The sequence below is a fragment of the Coccomyxa subellipsoidea genome, assembly GCF_000258705.1.
Source record: "Coccomyxa subellipsoidea C-169, whole genome shotgun sequence".
Classification (NCBI taxonomy): domain Eukaryota; kingdom Viridiplantae; phylum Chlorophyta; class Trebouxiophyceae; family Coccomyxaceae; genus Coccomyxa; species Coccomyxa subellipsoidea.
In genome coordinates this window covers 726,224-744,631 of record NW_005178041.1, presented here as the reverse complement: position 1 = coordinate 744,631, position 18,408 = coordinate 726,224, and the positions used below count along the sequence as shown (strand labels likewise).

Here is an 18,408-nt window from a genome sequence, read left to right as displayed (position 1 = left end):
AGCGCTCATTTTCAAATTTGAAATTTCTGCGCCAGAAGAAAAGCTACACAAAGACCTGAGGCGCCTCAGAAGCTCTCGTCGCAACTCTGCACCGCTGCTCTGTGCGAGCCTCCAACCGGGAAAACAAAGTAGCCTCAAGGCTGTGTTGGGCTGTCCAAGAAAAGATCAAACAACACCAATCTGTTGCAACACCGCGTGGTGACCAGACTTGGGAGCGCTTAAAGAGCGCTGCACAAATTGTACAACCAACATCAAAGAAACAGCACCATGCATGTTGCATGCATGCCTGTGACTTGACACTACATTGCAACTAGAAAAGGCACCACGCAATTGTGTAAAGACCCATTTTTAGCGCCGTAAAGGGCATCAAGATGCACTATTGCCCACTTCCTGTGGGTGCCTGGTGTCACCCACAAACCCAGGTGTGCGCTTAGTCAGAGTAAATATGCCTCACTTATTTTTTTGGTAAAGGCATGACTTCTCTGCATTGCCCTTGCTTTTATAATACTGTGCACATAGCAGTCCATTTGTAAGCGCTGCTGTCATTCGTTGCACGGCCATTCTAGGATCACTCTCCAAGCCTCGGATCACTCTTTTGTCAGGATGCAAACACCCGGCACTCGGGTCAAGAAAATATGTACAACTTGGGTGCCACCAGAAAACACCCTCAAATGCCCTGGCTGCATATACTTAGCTGGGCCTGTGCACGTTCTAAACGTTTGATCAAAGTCGACCGCCATCCGATGTACATCCTAACCACAGAACAGCCTGCTTGTAGCAGCACCAAGCAGCGACTGTCATGTGATGTTATCAGTGCTTGCAGTGTGGTCAGAAACCTTGTAATTAACCACCCCCCACAGCCAAGCCCTTCCAAGGGGTGAGAAGTATCTGCTCATGTCCCCTACTTACAGTGAGTTATAAAGTGTGAATTTGCCAGCAGCAGTGCAGGTTTCTCTGCACTGAGCAAACTCGCCAGTTGCACTCTTAATTACCCCGCCCACATTGGGCAGATTAGGCAGGGCATGCTCGGCACACATGGTGCCTGCAAATCATGAAACATCAGTCTATTGAAGCCCCTTTTCAAGGGAGGTGCAGACAGCAGCCCTTCAACAGCGCTTGCACCAAGTCAGGAAAAAGGGCCAGGAAGGAGCAGCTGCGCCCCCCTCCCCTGGGGGGCTGTGCAACAGCCCTAATGAAATAAATTATTATCAGGGTTCTCGGCTGTCAGCATCACAGCCACCCTGCTTGACATGTCCAGATTGCAAACGCAAAGCTTCGCGCCACACATTGCCCCTGCACCGATCCTTCTAGTGCAGTAGGGCGCTGAACATTTAGCCACTTTTTGCATGTCCTTTTCCCATGGGCGGTAGCATGCACTGCCCACACTGTCAAGGCCATAATTGAGCAGATAGCTGCGGAGCTTCTGGGCAATACAGTGGAGCAAACAACATTGCTGCATGCCCCTACTGTCAGCCAACCTTCCCCGGCATTGCTAGCCTCCCCCCATCGCAGGCTATTTTGATTTTTAAATGTTGATTCGTCTGTCACTTTTGAATTTAAGAGAGCGTTGTGGCCTCACGGGCTGGCCCCGGTGCTCATGGAGACGCTGAGTGCGGTGGGCAGGAGGGACCCCCCTCCGGTGGACATCAGGGACCCCCCGCTGGGCAGCAGCTGGTGAGTCATCTGGCTGCCCGGCTGCGGCAGGCTGTAATGGTGCGCGCTGAACATGTGCAGCGGCCCGCCCGTCGCCGGCGGCCTCACCAGGTCCGTGACCACGCCGAAGCGCCGGTAGTGCAACAGGAACACCTGCGCAGACGGGACACGCCACATCAGCATTCATGCCATGTCATCACGCCAAGTCATGCCATCCGCGGCTGGGATGGGTCTCTGGCACCAATTGAATTAAGCCAATTCAGGCAAGTGCGCCAGGCTCCCTTACTCACTAGGATACCACTGCCAGCCGGGCAATTGCACTCTTGCACTTTTTATCACTGTATGATCTGATGCGGAGGCCAAACAAGCTCACAGACAATCCGTTTTGAAAGGCAGGCAAGGACAGAAGCTCCATGCGCAAGCTACCTGGCATTCTGTCCTGCTATTACATGAACAGGGATCGAGAGCGTGCATTGCAGTCACCTGTTCCTTGGGCGTGCGCTGCCCTGTGGCCTCGTCCAGCAGCTCAACTGCCTCCCTCACATCGCGCACCCACACCTGCACAAGCCCCAAATGACACATGTCAGACGCTGCTGGATTACCTTTGACTATATATCTTTGCTGGAAGGCTGTCATAGAAACGCTGCTGCGACGCACCTAAGCCAACTGTGGCTTGGATAGGCGTGTAATAATGGTAATAATAAAGATGGTAATAATAATAATAATAATAATAATAATAATAATAATAATAATAATAATAATAATAATAATAATAATAATAATAATAATAATAATAATAATAATAATACTTCGATGTCCACGGCGCAAGCACTCAGTCAGGCTGCCAGTCAGGCTCCAATCCATCACCCTGACCAGCTATAAAGATACCTGTGCTGACACATGTGGGATTGCAACCCGCAAGACACACGGTCACATAACACGAGCAAGCACAAGCCTGGCTGGGCACAAATAAAATACCTGTCTTTCAAGCATCCCTGCTGTGCATACTGTGATAGGGTGCCCCATCTAAAGGTCATGTGCTTACTAATGACCAGAAGGATACTTGGTTCAAAAGCAGGGAACCCCCCTGTATGACATGCAACAGCAATGGCAGGGCCAAGGGGTGTATGCAAGGGGGGTTACCTCGAGGGAGCGTGTGTCAAGCTGGTTGCCGTCAAGGGCCATGTGCTTGATGGCGCCATCCACCACCACGCTCAGCACCATTGCTCCAGCCAGGCTCAGGCTCGGCCGCACCAGGAATGTGCCCTACAGCAACCACAAAATTTCTAGCTGAGCAACGGGTCGCATTGCCAAAGATAAGGCGATCACGGCATCATTTGGATGCAGGCTCAGCAGGACAAGTGCTCGTTTGGTCCTGTCCTTTCGCAGAGGGGCAATATATGCAGACATGATGCTGGACGGGTCTTTTGAAGTACTGTATAAAAAAGGCATCATGCACCATGAGCAGCAACTAGTCTGGGCAGAGCCCCGGCAAACTGGACGAGACTGCTGAGATTTGCATGTGGTGGTCTCGACTAGCATGCGGATGGCCTCCTTCAGGGGTGCATGGGGATTCAGTGGTGGTGCGAGCAAGGGTGAATATCATATAGTAGGTTGCACCACCTTGATTTCAGGCTGATGGGTGAAAGGGGGATTGCAAAGGTGGTTATACCGAGGGTTGGTGGGCGAGCAGGATTTCTGAGCGCGCGCGGTCGACGCCGAATCCGCAGATGGCGGTGGGATTGCGCATCATCCACAGCTGCTGGTGGCACCGGAACAGCCGCAGGTACGACATGAACCAGTTCCCGAACGCCTAAGCGAGCACAATTGATCAGCGACTATCGCTAGTCTGCTTGCTAGTCTGCTCGCTAGTCTGATCACTTCACCCTCTTATGCTGCCCGTGCATATCTACAGCAAAGCAAGCATACACTCTCTGAAATTGCCAGTATAAGGTCACTCCAAGATTGCTTCACCCTTCATGACTCATCAATGAATCTCAAGACCACTGTTATGATGAACAAGTGGTCAAGAGAGTAGTGTTTTGCCTGCCAATACAAAATCATTCCCAGTGTGCTTATCATGCACCTGCCACTGGCCGGGGGTGAGCTCGAAGGGGGCGATGCGTTGGGAGGCCTGGTTGCTGAAGAAGCCCGCAACCTTGGCCAGCATGCGCAGGTCGTCCTTGTCAAAAGGCCGAATCAGGCTGTAGTACTTGCAGTTCCTGCACACAATCATTCCCCACCTCAGCCTCAGCACTGCCCTTGCACAAGAGTGCTCTTGCTGGGCAGCAACACCCCTGGCTCACACATTGTTGAAGCCATACTCTTGGTGGAGGAGAATCGGCAACATGTCATCACAAACAATGCAGCCGCCAGAGCAGATTCCCAATCATTCGCCAGGACTTCCCAACCGAAACTCCCACATCAACAGAACGACGCTCTTGCAGCACAGAAGTAATGACCCGACATTTTGAACATGAAGGCAATGCCTGCTTCCCACCGTTGGATTTCCAGACACATGGACGGACACACACTTCTATGCACGGCATGCTGAAAGCTGAGAATGGTGGTTGGCTGTCTCACCGCTCGATCATGTCGCGCCAGCGGTCAAAGGTGTATGGCGTGGAGAGGGGCCACTCCCCGTCGCAGGGGTCTTCGACCGGGGGCCCTAACCCATCTAGGCTGCCGATCGGAGCGCTCATCGTCGCGCGCAGCGGCTGCGCCGGCGACGCCGGGCCAGGAGTCTCCGGCCGCTGCCGCTTGCGCCACGGCAGCTGACCCCGCAGGATGCTCATCGCCTGGTCGCGCACACAAGAACATGAGAATGCATTCAAAGATGCTCTTGCAGGATGCTCTTCGCTTGAGCAATCGGACGAGCAGTTCAGATCCCTTAAAAGTAGAGTTGCTAAGTGTGCAGCCCTTCACTGTCCTATCAGTTGGCCCCGCAGGATGCTCATTCCTGACTGCGCACAGAGCCCATGCTCAGGATGAGTTTTTACAGGTTGCTTATCGCTTGAAACCAGACAGCACGATGCATCCACAAAGCTGTTCCTCCTTATTCACAAGAAGAGAAAAATGGCTCTGTCATAATCACTGGACAAGATTCAAACCTCCCTTACCTCTCCCAAAAAAGCTGTGGTCATTGAGAGAAGAGCCTGCATATGTTGGCTGCAAGGTACATTGCATACAACACCACCCGAATGAGCGACATGCGGATCAGCAAGATGAGCATTCCAGTGGCACACCTTGTTGTGCTGGTCGCACTGGCGGGACATGACGATGGTGGGCACAGTATACTGCACAAACAGCACATCATCCGTGGGCAGTGTCAGCGCGAAGGCCAGCCAGCGCGGCTTCATGCGGCTGCTGCTGTGGAACTTCAGGTCTGCGCGCACACAGCTACCCCTTTACTAACCCCACATACACCCATGCACACCATTTTGATTTAGCTAGCACAAGGCAAGCATGCCCGGTTCACCGGCTATCCGTGTGCATAACTGGGCAGCAATTCATTTGCCATACAGGAACCTCCAATTGTCAAGAACTTTATAGCACGGTGAGAAGGAAAAGTGCATCTGTGCATTGCCGAGCAGCAACTGATTGCCACCACAAAAACATGCAACTGCTTGAATGCCTCTCCACCAATCACCATAAACCAAATTTCCATGTTTCCAGACAGAGCAATTTCAAAAATTATTTAAGGGGATAAAGAGGGAGGGCACACCGTCGAAGACAAACTCCGCGACGCCGGTGTGTTTGCCAGGGGAGGGCTGCGGCAGCTTGGGGTGCGAGGGGCCGTGGCATACGATCGTCTGAGTCACTATCGCACCGCTAAGGCTCTCTGTCACCACGTGCTGCGCCGGGTGCCACTTCTCCAAGTTTGCCACCTGCGCACCGCATCATCCACCCTTTGAAATACATGTGTTGTAGCGTGATGCCATTGTAGTGTGATGGTGCTGTGCGTTTGCCCTGTGATTGTAGAAGGGTTGCACCATTTTCACCCTCTAGGAGGTCCTCCAAAAGTATATATATAAATATATGTATGTGTGTGAAATCTCACATACCGTGACAACTCCTCCTGAATTCAACGCGGCCCTTCGAAGGGGTCAGCACTGAGAATGCAGGAGCTGCCGACATGCTATGCAGGAAAGCATATTGATGCCACACAGATTTGAAAAGACACCCATTTCAAGCAAAGATGCAAATGTAAGACCTGCACTTTGCTCTCACAGCTGATGGGGGTGTCTGCAGAGAATTGGCACTGTTGGCGCCAAAAGACGAGGCGTATTAGTCAGGGGGCGTGCCTGGTCCTTCTGCAGCACGTAGGCGGCCACGGTGGCCTTGATCTGCGTGGGGGCGGTGGAGACAACTCCCACGCGCAGCACAAATGGGGGATTGAAGCCCTTGTTGATGGAGGTTGGCACTGCAAACATGGCCGGCGTGCTCACAAGCGCCATCATGACTTTCTCTGGCAGCTGCGGCACCGACGCCGGCGGCGCGCTCGGCTTTGCCGGGGACGCCATCGCGCCTGCGAATGAGTTTTTAATTTAAAAACCAAACCTGCTATAGAGCTCTTCATGATGCAGGTTGTCTGATCAACATGAACAAAAGCACTTCGCATGTGACTGCTTGACCCTCTGCAGACGGTGTCATGACCCCAGGTGAGTTACCAGAGTGTGAAGAATCATTAGACATGTACTGCAGCACCCTCAAACATCCTGTTTATTGCCCCTTGACATTGAGGGTGAGCGAAGTGTTTTAAGCAGACTGTCACACTCCCGTCACACTCCCGTCACACCCCCGTCACACCGAGAGCTGGGGGCTTGATTCAATGGACAAAGGGTTTAGGGTTGACAGGGGTGAACGCACCGTCATAGCCGCGGAAGGGGGACCCCCCATCGCCGAAGGTGGGGGGAGCCGATATATTGGAGTGCGTGGGGCTGTGCTTGGAGTCGCGGCCGCGCGCCCCGCCGTCGCTGAGCGTCGGCAGCTGCCGCGAAGCTCCCGGGAAATCCTCGTCCATCCAGTTGCCTGCGCGGCCCAGCCGCTCATTGCCGCCGTTCCACTCCCCGTCCAGACTCCTCCGGCCCTGCACCAGTACCATTGACAGCTCCAGCCACACAGTAATAACCGAACAAAAAAATGGACTATTTTGTTGTGCAGCGCAGAGTTGTCGATCGGCCGCGCTGGCCATTTTTGAATCAAGCAGGTGTCTGCGGATGTGTAGATTGCGTACAGGTAAATCCATCAGCCAGGCATGTGCCCTCATCCAGATGCACACACAGCGATGCCAAGTGCACAAATCTTAGACTCTTTTACATGAGTACACAATTGAGACCTAGCCAATGACGCAGGACTTCATCGGTTGGAAAGCAGCGATCACCGCAGCAGCATAACCCCCTTTGTCAGCAGAGAAAGGTGTGGGCATGACCTGCTGGTGCTGCTGGCGGCGCAGCTCAGCGAGGAAACTGTTGGAGGGCGTGCTGTGGGAGCTGCCCAGCACGGCCTGCTGCCCCGGCTCCGGCGAGTGGGGGGCCTGCGCGCATGCATGCACACAATCATACATTCCCCGCCCCTAAACTTCCAAATTTGACGGGCAGGCATCGCAGTCAGGCAGAGTCACCCCCGCACACCCTGCAACTTCTTATTCACAGGCTTGACATGCAGGTCTCGCAGCCCGGTTGATATATGCACAAAGATGACCGGACACCGTAATCGAGCATGGCAGGCCTGATTTTCGGCAGGCGTTTTGCACTGGCCTCTACATGATGATCAAGCAGGACAGGAACTACAGGGAGCTCAAGATGGGCATGAAGCAGTGTGAAGGGAGGCTCACCTGGAGGCTGCCCAGATCAATGTTGGTGGCTGTGCTGGGAGTGCTGGAGGAGTTGAAGCCCATCAGGTTGAAGGTATCCTTCTGCTCCGGCGTGGTGTAGCCCTGCATCTGCACCCACCAGCATATTCCAATCAGATCACTTGATTCTCCACTGACTACCTGAAAATAGGCAACGACGAGGCCCTCTTGCAGTTTCACACCCAGCAGTTTTACATCACACCCTTGCGCCCATGTGAAGAGTGTGCTGCAGCAGGAACACCAGCCTTCCTGTCCCCCCCGTTGACCCCAATTCTTATCTTCATTGCTGACGTGTCAATGTCTGTCAAAGACTATGCAGCGGGATGCAAAATCAATGTGCAGATTTGCTTTGCTGGCCATGACTGACCATGAGCATCAGGAGGTGGAAAACAAGGGTTGCCGTTTTGGGGTAATGAAGACAAATACTGCATTGCAGAGGTGAACCCTTCCAGGGAGTACGCACATTGGCGAGGTCAGGGCCGGCGCCGTTGTCAAAGGGTGAGCGAGGGGTGGAGGGCCCCCCGGCGTCCGCCATGCGCCCCTCAAGAATCTCGCGCAGCGACGGACTTGCTCCCAGCCATGCGTTGTTTCGCGTACCCTTCTCCGCAACCCCTCGCAGCGCCTGCACAGCATGAAGACTATAAAGACTCGCAAGCCTTCCATGCTTCTTCAGCTCCTGCAGCTCAATCAGCTGCACAGGCCGCCAATCTGCCACAGTAACTTCCTTGGAAGGCCCCAGCACTTGAGCTGCGCTGGTAGGTGCTCTGCAACTTTCCTTGCCTCCCAGGCTCCTCGCTTCGGAATTTCTGCGTAATTTAATGTAAAACTTGCGCCACTACTGTTGAGAATGACACCCGGTAGAAGAATGACACCTGCGTTTCCGGCCAGGTGGATATGTGCATTGGAGAAATTTTCGGAAGGGACCACAGCGAAAAATTGGAGGTCCATACCTGCATGAGGGACTCGGGCCGCGAGCGGTCGGGGCCGGGAGAGCCCCCGGCCGCGGCGCCGGCCGCCGCCAGCATGGAGAGCGCTGCAGGGCTCTGGCTCGCCACCCACACGTTGGAGCGCTTGGCTGCGTCCAGCCCCGCATAGAAGCACCAGCCCGTCTGCAGCGTGTGCACCGCTGGCTCTGCAGTCCCCTGTGCCACACATTCTGTGATCACCACTTTGTTCTGATTTGCTTTGGGCTGGCGATTTCTGCCGACGCTGTCTGGGCCCGTCATCTGAAGGTCACACCACCACATGCAGGAGAGAGTGGGAGGCAGCACTCCTGCCAAGCTCTCATGCTACAGTATATCGCATTTCAGCGCCACGAAGCTAGTACCAAATGTTGCCTGACTGGAACCCTCTATTCTGGGTCCAGAGCTGCCCAGCTCTGCCTCTAAGTGCTGTAACCAGCCAGTCACGCAATCCTGCAGTATCAACTTGCTGTTGCAGTGTCCTGTTGCTCTTGCAGCAGGCTGCCTACGCACCGGTTGTACTGGCTGATTGGTGCGCCACAGGGGAGCGCAGACACCCTTGGCTGCCAGTTCGCGCAGGTCATCTGCCGCAGATGTGTCCTTCCTGTTGGCTTCCTCCTCTGGCTGGTCCTCCCTGCCCCCGTAAAGAGTGGACCCCGCGGGGCCGCTGGCCACTTGGTGTGCTGCCTCCATGTGCGTCTCTCCCTCCAAGGCACTGGGTGCAGGGGTGCCCAGACTAGATGAGCCGTGGTTTGCCGAAGACGTCTCCTCCTTTACCTGCGCAGTGTGCATGAGGTGTGGTCAGTTGCAGGCTTGCTGATGATTGCTGAAGGGTCTTGAAGTAGAGAGGGAATGGATGAAAGCTTTAGGCTGGCACCCCAGTCAGCTGGTCCCCACACATGCAGGGGGAGCTGCGAGCATGCGCAGATCGTACATTGTAGGGGTTCGAGATCGTGCAATAAAGTCAATTTCCCTGGATTTTACGGCATTTGGGCAGGTGGAATTGCTGCTGGGCCTCAGCTAAAAAATATGCCCAGGACCCATAGCTAGGTATGTGAACAAGCGATGCACGGCGAGTGAAAGGCAACAGCCATGATCGAGACATGCAAATGCAGCCAGAAACGTAAAAAAGGCGCTGAAGTCTTGGATGCAATGGGCAAATATTTTCTCAAAGGGACACTTCAGCTTCACGTTGAAGTGCGACTTCCATCGCTTCTCGGCAAGTTCCAGCCGGCTGGACACGTCGATTTTGTCTCTTTTGCTGTCCAAGACTATACCTTTTCGAGCATGCCGTCCTCGTAGCGCTGTCCCTTCGCGCCGGGCGGGACCCCGTTTCCAATATGGACAACCGAAGTGCCGGGGTAGTCCGAAGCTGTGAGTCCGGTCGTCAGTCTTTGGGGCAGGCTTACGGCCAAAGTACACGCCATGCGCGTGCAAAGCAGCAATTGAACCCTTCCTTAAAGGGTATCGACACCCAGGACTGCACAAAGGGTTCACCCTGCTTGGGTTGGCATCTAATTGCAGCCGGAACGCCCTGACCCTGTCGTGCTGGCAATATGGGATCTTGCACCGTCGTCTCGCACGGTCGTACCCTTCCCAATCGATTACAAGTTGCTTCTCATAAGGTGCATCTCATCTCAGAATTTTGATCAAATTCAAGTTGGTGACGATCTGTCGTCACCGCTGATGGCCGCACAATCGCCCAGAGTCGTCACGTCACGGGCTGCCCATTTGGGCTCAATGCCACTGGCGATCCGTCAATATCCTTGCGTTGGCGAAGCACCGAGTCACCCACCAGGAGGCGTTAGATTTGAATGCGACTTCCGGCACTGAGCATAGCACTCAGAGCACTCCGCGAGCTTTCAGGTCCAGGCCTACGTATATGTCATATGTCACTATACTATATGAGTCAACTTTGAATTGAAAACCCAGGCCTGCAGCTGCATTTGCAGAAATGATCACCGTGATCACTGATGGCATCCTGGCATGTGACATGCATGCCAGTGATCATCCTGATTTTGACATCAACACCGTTGGTCACCATGATCACCATGATAGCATGGACCGGAGTTCAGTTCTTTAGAAATGTCAGCATCCTGCGCAGTGACATCATCATCATCATCGCCACCGCCTTTTGTGTGAGGGTTGCATCGCATGCTACAGCCACATGCCGGGCACAAAGCCGCATGCGCAGTTCTGCGCATTGAACGCTGACAATCAGTGATGGCCGAAAAGTTGGACCGGATCACAGCTATAGAGGCTATTCAAAGAATCTGGTCATGATTCTGGAGATCTGAGGGAATGCAACATGTTGGCAGGCTCCAGCAGCCAATCAACAACGGCAGCGCCGCACCAAAGCCCAACTCTGTGTACAATTGATTACCCAGCATTTTTCCCAAAGGGGACCGTCATTATCAATCAGCATGCATATATTGTTAGCATGAGTTCTTCCAAAAAACGAGCCAGAATACTGGCGCCTGCACTCGGTACCTGACAGGTCAATCTCAAGATGCAGCACTCAGTGCCTACTACAGTACACTCTCGAAGGATTCAATCAGCTTTTTATATCGCATGCCAGCCAACAGCCATTGAGACAACATATTGGTTCTGCTGCAGCCAAAGACACAGAGACCCCAGGCGGCAAATGTCATGCCCGCCTCCTGCCTATCCATCCTCTAGCGGCTTTGAAAGCGCTTGTTGCCATTTCCGTTCGAGTTCCCCTGCAACTTGCCCTGCCGCAACACAGAATGCTTCAGGGAAAAGTTTAGCATTCCTCCCTTGCCATGACCATCCTTGCGGAGCTTTCCTTGGTATCATTGTTGACAAACAACCAGCCCTGCAAGTCCCTTTCAAAGCACATGATCGGGCGGGGGCCCAAATGCCATGACTCAAGCATCAAGTGAAATGCATAATAATGCTGAATAAAAGTCAGGCAGATGATGGGATCAACCCACCTCTGAGAAGATGTCCGAAGGGTCCCCAAAGAGGTCTGCAAAAGGGGGTGACTCCAAGGAGGTCACAACATCCTCAAAGCGTGGAGGCGGAACCCACTTCCTGCATACACAATGGCATCATGTGAAAAACTTGGATGCAACCCACGCTCTGACACAGCAAACTCACATATTTCCCACTCTGAAAGTTTAGTCGAGGTGGCCATTACCACACAGAACAAGCGACACTTCGGCACATGAAATGGACTCACTTTGACTTCTTCATGTGCCCGTCCTTAATCCTGCGCTTCTTCTCATCCTGTGTGTTCTCAAAGTGTTGTCTCCTCCGTGCCTGGCACCGCGGGACGGCAGGGTTCAATGATCAGGCACACAAATGGCAAATTTGTTGTGTAAGTGGGATAAAGATCAAGGCTAGTCCGTCACGTCCTGGGCCCACTGAATTGCAGGTACACATCTGCTTTTAAGGTCCAAGCTTGAAGTTTCACCTCCTGTACTACGCCTGTGCTCCTTGACGCCCACCGGAAGCGCTTCAAAGCGTTCTCAGGAGGCTCATCTTCTCCAACCAGAACCTACAATGTCAGGACAGCTTGTCAGGAGAGCCTGACCAAATCACAGAGATTCATTCTTGCACCAGACCACTAGCACCCCACAGTTGTGCAAAAGAACATCCTCACTCTTCACATGGTCTTCTCGTAACTTAAAACCCAGACTAGTGCGAATGAGGCAGTGGTTGGACACTGCACCCTTGATGATGCGCACTTTTGATGTCTCGATTCACAGTAGCACCATAGAAGATTGCGATCACACTTCATCTCACCTCAATATGATAGGTGTTGTTGCTCTTCATGCTAATCTTTCCTGCTGTGCCATTGCTGCTTGTCAAACCGTGCCTGTCAGCCACCCTTCTTCCAGGACAGAGTGTCTGCGGAAGACTGGGTAGAGTCAGTATCATCTTGTCCACCTTACTCCCCAAATTTCTTCTACGCTGCGATGCTAATGGGAGAGGGGCAAAGCACAGCCAGTCGCCTCCACGAAGATAGGGTCGGCCATAACAGGTAATCTCGATCTACGTGGCGCCACGTCAACGAAACCTTAGCATGCACTTGGTCTACATGCTGCAAGATGTAAATAGATACCTGCAATAAAATGTGCGATGGCATTTATGCCCACATGACGCTTTGTTTTCCCTCTCAGCCACCAGCACCATAAGTTTTTAAGAGCACCTGATGATGATTAGCTACATAACGTGCAAATTTTGACTACGAGTACACCGCTGGTGCACACGGCGTGCAGGGTGACCCTGAGACTTGAGGAATTCCAATGTCACTGAACGGCTCAGCGTTGACAGACTCTGACATCAGTCACTCCACATCTCAAGTCAGACATATGTGCACTTGAGAGCGCGGTCTCAGGCGCGCGCGCTCAGCGGCAAGCTGCGCGCAGGGCTGAATGAACGTTGGATGACATCATTGATAATCAATCGACAGAAAGCAAGATGCAACCTGCCTGCCAGCCTGATCAAGCTTAAATTCTCAAAATGACCTGAATGTACTACCTTGCCATTCGCCCCTGATATGCCCTTGGAAATTCTTTTAGATGCCTTCAAACAGCTAAGCTCTTGCCCAGTGGTGCTAGTCATCAAAATGTTCTCTCGCTGACCTGCTACGTGATTGCGCCAAAACTATCATCGGCTCTGGCACCAATGCCTGGTCTAGTCCTTACTGGGCAGATTCTTGGCTCATTCAAAGTCAACACGAGCTTTCAGCCCTCCTTTCCGTCCCCACAGCTCCTCTGCCGCTCGTTACTCTAGCCACGATCAGGGTGGCCATCCATGATGCCGCACTACTCGCAGCAGTCGCCAGTAGAGATTGTGCATGTGCACTTGCTGCCCTCTCTCCCCTTCCGCTCAGGCTGTTAAGGGCTGCGCTACACACAGCATGACCTTGAGATTTGATAGACATACCTTCGCATCTCTTCGCACCGCATCAATATTGACATGTAGACCCTGCCAACCAGAAGCACAGCAGCAAGCCCGAATCGCATTTTGGCTACTCTCTTAGCTTTCAGACTAAACACCTCATTGGACTGCTTCTACGCCGGCCTAAAGAATGAGGATTTGGAATCTGTCCACCACGAGGAGGGTTTCATGCCATTGACTTTTCATAAGCCAGATGAAAGCCCCTTACCCTCGTTGCATGCTGCATGGCCGGGGCATCATCGCATCTACATCTGCAGCAGTCTGTCCAGCTGCCATAGGTCGTGATCACGCACGATTGGCAGCCCATCGGATGCACCAGGCGGCCAGTCCACCTCAGAAGACATGAAGTGTGGGTAGCACGCAGCGCCAGCCGTTCCTGCCCAGGCGAAGTCGATCAGAAAGACCTTCTCCCCACTCACCAGCACATTGGGATCGCGCAAGTCGCCATGCACGAATCCGGCAGCATGCAGCGCTCTCACGGCATCTGCAAGCCCGGCTGCCGGCTTGTCCATGGCCTCGCTCCAGATGACAGCATCTGCGACCTGCCAAAGAAACACTGGCATAAGAAGTCGTGCATTTTGCCCCAAGACTCAGAGGAGCATGCATCAACAGTAAATATTTAGCGCAGTGTACAAGAAATCCATTACACACCCAACGCATTCTGACTGAGGAGTTGCAATATTCGATGTCACCTGCTGCATGACTACCATGAGCCAGCTGTCTGTGAGCTCGCGCAGGCCCAACAGGGCAGGAGCGAATCCGGCTGCATGCGCTGTCCTGTGTGCTGCTGCACTGTAGCTGCGTGTGAACTTGATGACCAGCTGCTGCTCTCCGGCTGTTGCAGTGAACACGAGTCTGTTCAGCATGCCTGTGTACCTGAAGTGCACCTCGCTGCCACGGCCGTCCATGAAGCTGCAAGGGTAAGGATACTCCAGCTGGCGGGATGGCGGCTGCTGCTGGCCTTCCAGGCTGTCATAGAAGTGATCCAGCGCCGGCAGTGCCCGACGGATTGCCGCAAAGCAGCGAGCAGCCTGAAGCATTAGCGGAGAGTGCGGCAGCCACAGCAGTGACACCATGGGCGACAGAGGATCGCACACGGCCACGTTGCTGAACACTGCCCCTGACAGGCTCAGGTTTGGCCCGGCTACCTCCAGCAGCAGGGTGGGACAGACGCATCTGTCCCTGACAGACTTGCGCCCGGGACCAGTAGCATGCAACGCTGCATAGGCTGCATTCTGCACATGAATTGACCCGCCTCCAGCGCCGACCTCATTCTTCACCTCCATATTGCCATAGAGGGCCCCGGACCGATGGAGGAGTGACCCATCTGTGATGCCCTTGGAAATCGACATGCGAATGAAGCTCTGCCCGTACTCCTCCAGCAACAACCTCTGCATCACCTCCACCCTGGCGTCCTCGTCTCTGTATCCTTCTGACATGTCTGTGGCAACCTGAGCTGCAAACCTGCAATCTGCAGCTGTGGGCTGAGCTTTCTCGCAGTCCTCTGCCACCTGTGCCAGGATCGGGTCCATGAGCGCCACAGGGGTGCCTAGCGCTGAAGCTGGCCGGTGGTGTAGCAATGTGCCGCCCAGCTTCCTCTGCATTCTGCTGCTCATCCAGCTGTCATCGGTCGCATCTGCCCTACTGTAAGATGATGCGGCTGGCATGCCCTTTTGCAGCCTCGATGCATTCCGCTCGCGGTCATCTAATGCTTCAGCACTAGCACCTGCAGTCAAAAGTCTTCATATTTAAAGTCTGTGGAGCACACAGACACATTTCCTTCTGCCAGCATAAACAATACGGCTCGACAACACCCATTGATGCCCGCGCACATATGGACACGCATACCGACACGCATTGCTGCCTCACCTGCGCGACTCATACCATGAGTTTGGGGCTCACAATGAGCAATTGTGAGCTAGCAGGGGAGCATGCACACCTGGGCCCGTGAGCTTAGCTTCGAGAGCCATTCTCTCCGCGATAAGGGCCTCCTTGTCTGCCCGCAGGTCCTGCCATATCTGATTCGCCTTGACTTCTTGCTGAGGATCTCTTTCGCTCCGGTATGCCTGCTGGGCGTTGTCAGCCTTCGTGCTTGCAATGGCAATCTCCTTGTCCAGCTGCTCCAGCCGCTTGGTCACAGCATCCATCCTGCGCGATCAGCAAATCACAATCCTGGTCGAAGCAGCACAGGTCCTTCAAAATCTGCTGACAGGTGATGTCCAGCAGAATTCAACACCTGAAAAGTGGGCTAAGGCCATGCGGTCGATTGAATAAGCCGTACACTCAACCACTGACAGTAGCCTGCAAGATGTACCTGCTCGCAGGTGCTGAGGGTAGGTCAAAATTCTGAAACGCTCCGCAGCTCTGGTCGCTGTACCTGTGGCACAGCAGGTACAGTGAGATATATCATGATGAGTCTTGCTTCATATCTTTATTATCTATCTATCACTGCATGGGCTCCGCTTTGGTTCCCCAGGCCCTCCTTGGAAGGGGCCTGCTTGATGCAGCACTTGCAAATATAAACGAGCATCACAAAGGCATGAAGAAGCCCAGGAACTGCAAGGATGCAGACCTGGCTCACAACCTTGAACAACTTTAGTAGGAAAGCAGGCGGCTGCAACGATTCTCGGACACCTGTCGAACCCCTTCAGTTAATATGATTGTGTCTGATACCGGTGATTTTGGGAAAGGGCAAGCAAATCACCTAGAGACTTGTGAGCTACTCAACGTTGTTTCTGCCTTGCCTGACGACTGTGCGAAGTTCACTCCGAAACCCAGCTAAATGTGGTAAGTAAAGTAAAGATCAGTGGCAATCGATTGCAGTGTGACCACAAGCAGGACAATTCACAAGCAGGGGCAATGCTCTATCGGCTGACCTTGATTGCAGTGCAAACTGGCAAAAATGGCAAAAATACGGAGGATTGCTTTTATCAGCTTAGGTTTGCTTTGTGCCTTGTTATACCTTAAGGCAAAAGTGACACCACCTGGCGGAACTCGTATTAAGCTGGCAGTAGATATTGCATGGTGGCTGAGCTCTACTATGCTTTTTGTTAGACAAATCAAATAGAAAGGAACTGATGAAATGATCTTTGAGAAACTGTGAAGAACTTGAAGTGCCTGCGTGCGCCACAGTGTAGTGAAGCCTCCAATGGCTCTGTACTAGTTGAGCTGCGCGGAAGGGCCTATATGTGGTAATTACTATATGAGGTGAATTATAAAATACATAAGGCTGTGATTCCTCCAGTTAGAATTCTACTGCCCAAAGGATCCAAGAATGTACTGAAATCTTGCTGCAGCTGATGACCTGCTGGGCGTCTTACGACTCTTGCTGGTTATCAGCCCCGGGCACATGTTGCGGTATGGCTCTGCAAACTTGAAGTGCTGTACCCATGCGGCATGATGCTGAAATGAGCATCATCAAACCGCTTGCATGAGAAAGAAGACACCATCAGCTCTGCTTACCGCGCGCCAGAAGAAGCCTTAAAACTTAGCACCCACCTGCTTGAAGTTTGGCCTGTGAAGTGGGCACACCTCCGATCGCGATATAAGACCTATGCACAGTCAGCCCACGCGTGCCTTGCGGCTGCATCAGGTCAAACCTTAGAAGCTTATGCCTGCTTCATTGTAAGGAACTCTCATAAATACTTATCCCAGTTCATCATAATGAATTCTGTATTTACTCATGCTCTATCAGTAATGCACATGTACTAGACTTCTTGGAGAAGAAAGATGCACACCTTGAGGCAGAGCGCACATAAATTTTTCATGAACTCTATTTGAATTGCAAACAACGAACAACGCTCTTGAGATGAAACTAAGCTTCAACTCAGCTGGCAACAAGAATCTGCTCACTTTCACCACAAGTGACTAGTGATAGACCAGTACTGGTCTGTACACACACTGCACCCGTCCGATCTCACGCACAAACGCTGGCTATTCAGATGAACAAACATACAGTACAGACAGAGTACTTTCAGTTATCTGCTCACACACACTATTGGCATCTTACACGGTCATTTGAGGCAACGACTCATAAAAGGGTTCAACATGCATGAAAGCAACATTCACAGAGTGACACCACTCTGGACCTCCCAGCTTGGGCTGGCAGCAGTCCAGAATGCCACACCTCCCCCACGCCCGCGTGCAACCAGGATGTCTTCATCGCCATAGATGAAAAGGAAAAACGGGCCCTTCTTGTCTTCCTCTCCCTTCCTGTTTTGGCACGCACATCTCCTCAGGCAGACTTATTCACACGGAATTGAATCATTGAGCACAGCGTACAGTGTAGATCAGACTGTGTTGACTAAAGCTGGCTCACATAGTCATTGGTGTTTCATGACAAGGGGGGCATATTGTTCAGGGTAATGAGATGCTGTTGTGCGCGGCATGTGTTGAGGAAGTGCCTACTTTGTTCCCAGCTGCCCAGGAGACAAAGGGAAGTTCAGCCACTTTGGCCCCAGACGTAGCCGCAGCGTGTCGAATGTGAATCCGAGCTTCCTCTGCAGGCACACATCAACATCATGCACTGGCTTACAAAAACACCTCAAAGTAACACACAGCAGACAAGTCTAAGAAGGGCCATCGAGCCCACCCCTGTGATCTCAAAAGGTCCTTTGAAGGTCAGAGCTGCAATGAGCCCAAAATAAGTCCCGTTCTCAATCTCCCCTGTTGTTGTGTCCCAGCGCTGCACAACACCAACTTCCAGTGAGACCGAGATATGATGTCCGAGCCCCACAAGAGAACCGCCTTTATCGAGGGCAACCAGGGACAATGTCAGTCTAGAGGGGTACAACCTGCACAGCTGTGATGGGAAAGTAGATTCCGCCAGCTTTCTCCCCTTTCATTGCCTTTGAAACCTGCCCTTTACCTGCTCCATACAAGAGAATGGCAGTGTCAACCCTTCTGGCAAAGAGGGGTTCCAATGTTCGAATTCTGAACCTGCGCTGAGCCTCAAGTAATACACTACCTGAAGTGAAAACAAGGCGCCATCTCTTTCCGCCCTTCTGCTGC

The 18,408-nt window shown here is 52.8% G+C and overlaps 4 protein-coding genes across 4 annotated transcripts; all 4 read right to left on the bottom strand.

Annotated features, from left to right (window-relative positions):
* Nucleotides 1-1,575: 1,575 nt before the first annotated feature.
* Nucleotides 1,576-2,235, bottom strand: COCSUDRAFT_58897 (hypothetical protein; the record flags this gene model as incomplete). Its single annotated transcript, XM_005650848.1, has 2 exons — nucleotides 1,576-1,806; nucleotides 2,137-2,235. 2 exons carry the CDS (start codon nucleotides 2,233-2,235, stop codon nucleotides 1,576-1,578), a joined length of 330 nt encoding a protein of 109 aa, XP_005650905.1.
* Nucleotides 2,236-2,310: 75 nt separating this feature from the next.
* Nucleotides 2,311-9,896, bottom strand: COCSUDRAFT_58896 (hypothetical protein; the record flags this gene model as incomplete). Its single annotated transcript, XM_005650847.1, has 15 exons — nucleotides 2,311-2,529; nucleotides 2,797-2,919; nucleotides 3,326-3,466; nucleotides 3,740-3,875; nucleotides 4,237-4,451; nucleotides 4,899-5,038; nucleotides 5,378-5,540; nucleotides 5,916-6,181; nucleotides 6,523-6,742; nucleotides 7,085-7,189; nucleotides 7,490-7,597; nucleotides 7,971-8,129; nucleotides 8,458-8,649; nucleotides 8,983-9,246; nucleotides 9,747-9,896. The coding sequence occupies 15 exons, from the start codon at nucleotides 9,894-9,896 to the stop codon at nucleotides 2,311-2,313; spliced, it is 2,601 nt and encodes an 866-aa protein (XP_005650904.1).
* A 940-nt stretch (nucleotides 9,897-10,836) lies between these two features.
* Nucleotides 10,837-15,545, bottom strand: COCSUDRAFT_64453 (hypothetical protein; the record flags this gene model as incomplete). The annotated part of the gene is made up of 6 exons (XM_005650846.1): nucleotides 10,837-11,201; nucleotides 11,424-11,523; nucleotides 11,672-11,751; nucleotides 13,692-13,940; nucleotides 14,091-15,124; nucleotides 15,338-15,545. 6 exons carry the CDS (start codon nucleotides 15,543-15,545, stop codon nucleotides 11,145-11,147), a joined length of 1,728 nt encoding a protein of 575 aa, XP_005650903.1. The 3' UTR covers nucleotides 10,837-11,144.
* A 1,917-nt stretch (nucleotides 15,546-17,462) lies between these two features.
* Nucleotides 17,463-18,274, bottom strand: COCSUDRAFT_58894 (hypothetical protein; the record flags this gene model as incomplete). Its single annotated transcript, XM_005650845.1, has 4 exons — nucleotides 17,463-17,610; nucleotides 17,806-17,897; nucleotides 17,990-18,082; nucleotides 18,266-18,274. The coding sequence occupies 4 exons, from the start codon at nucleotides 18,272-18,274 to the stop codon at nucleotides 17,463-17,465; spliced, it is 342 nt and encodes a 113-aa protein (XP_005650902.1).
* Nucleotides 18,275-18,408: the final 134 nt, after the last annotated feature.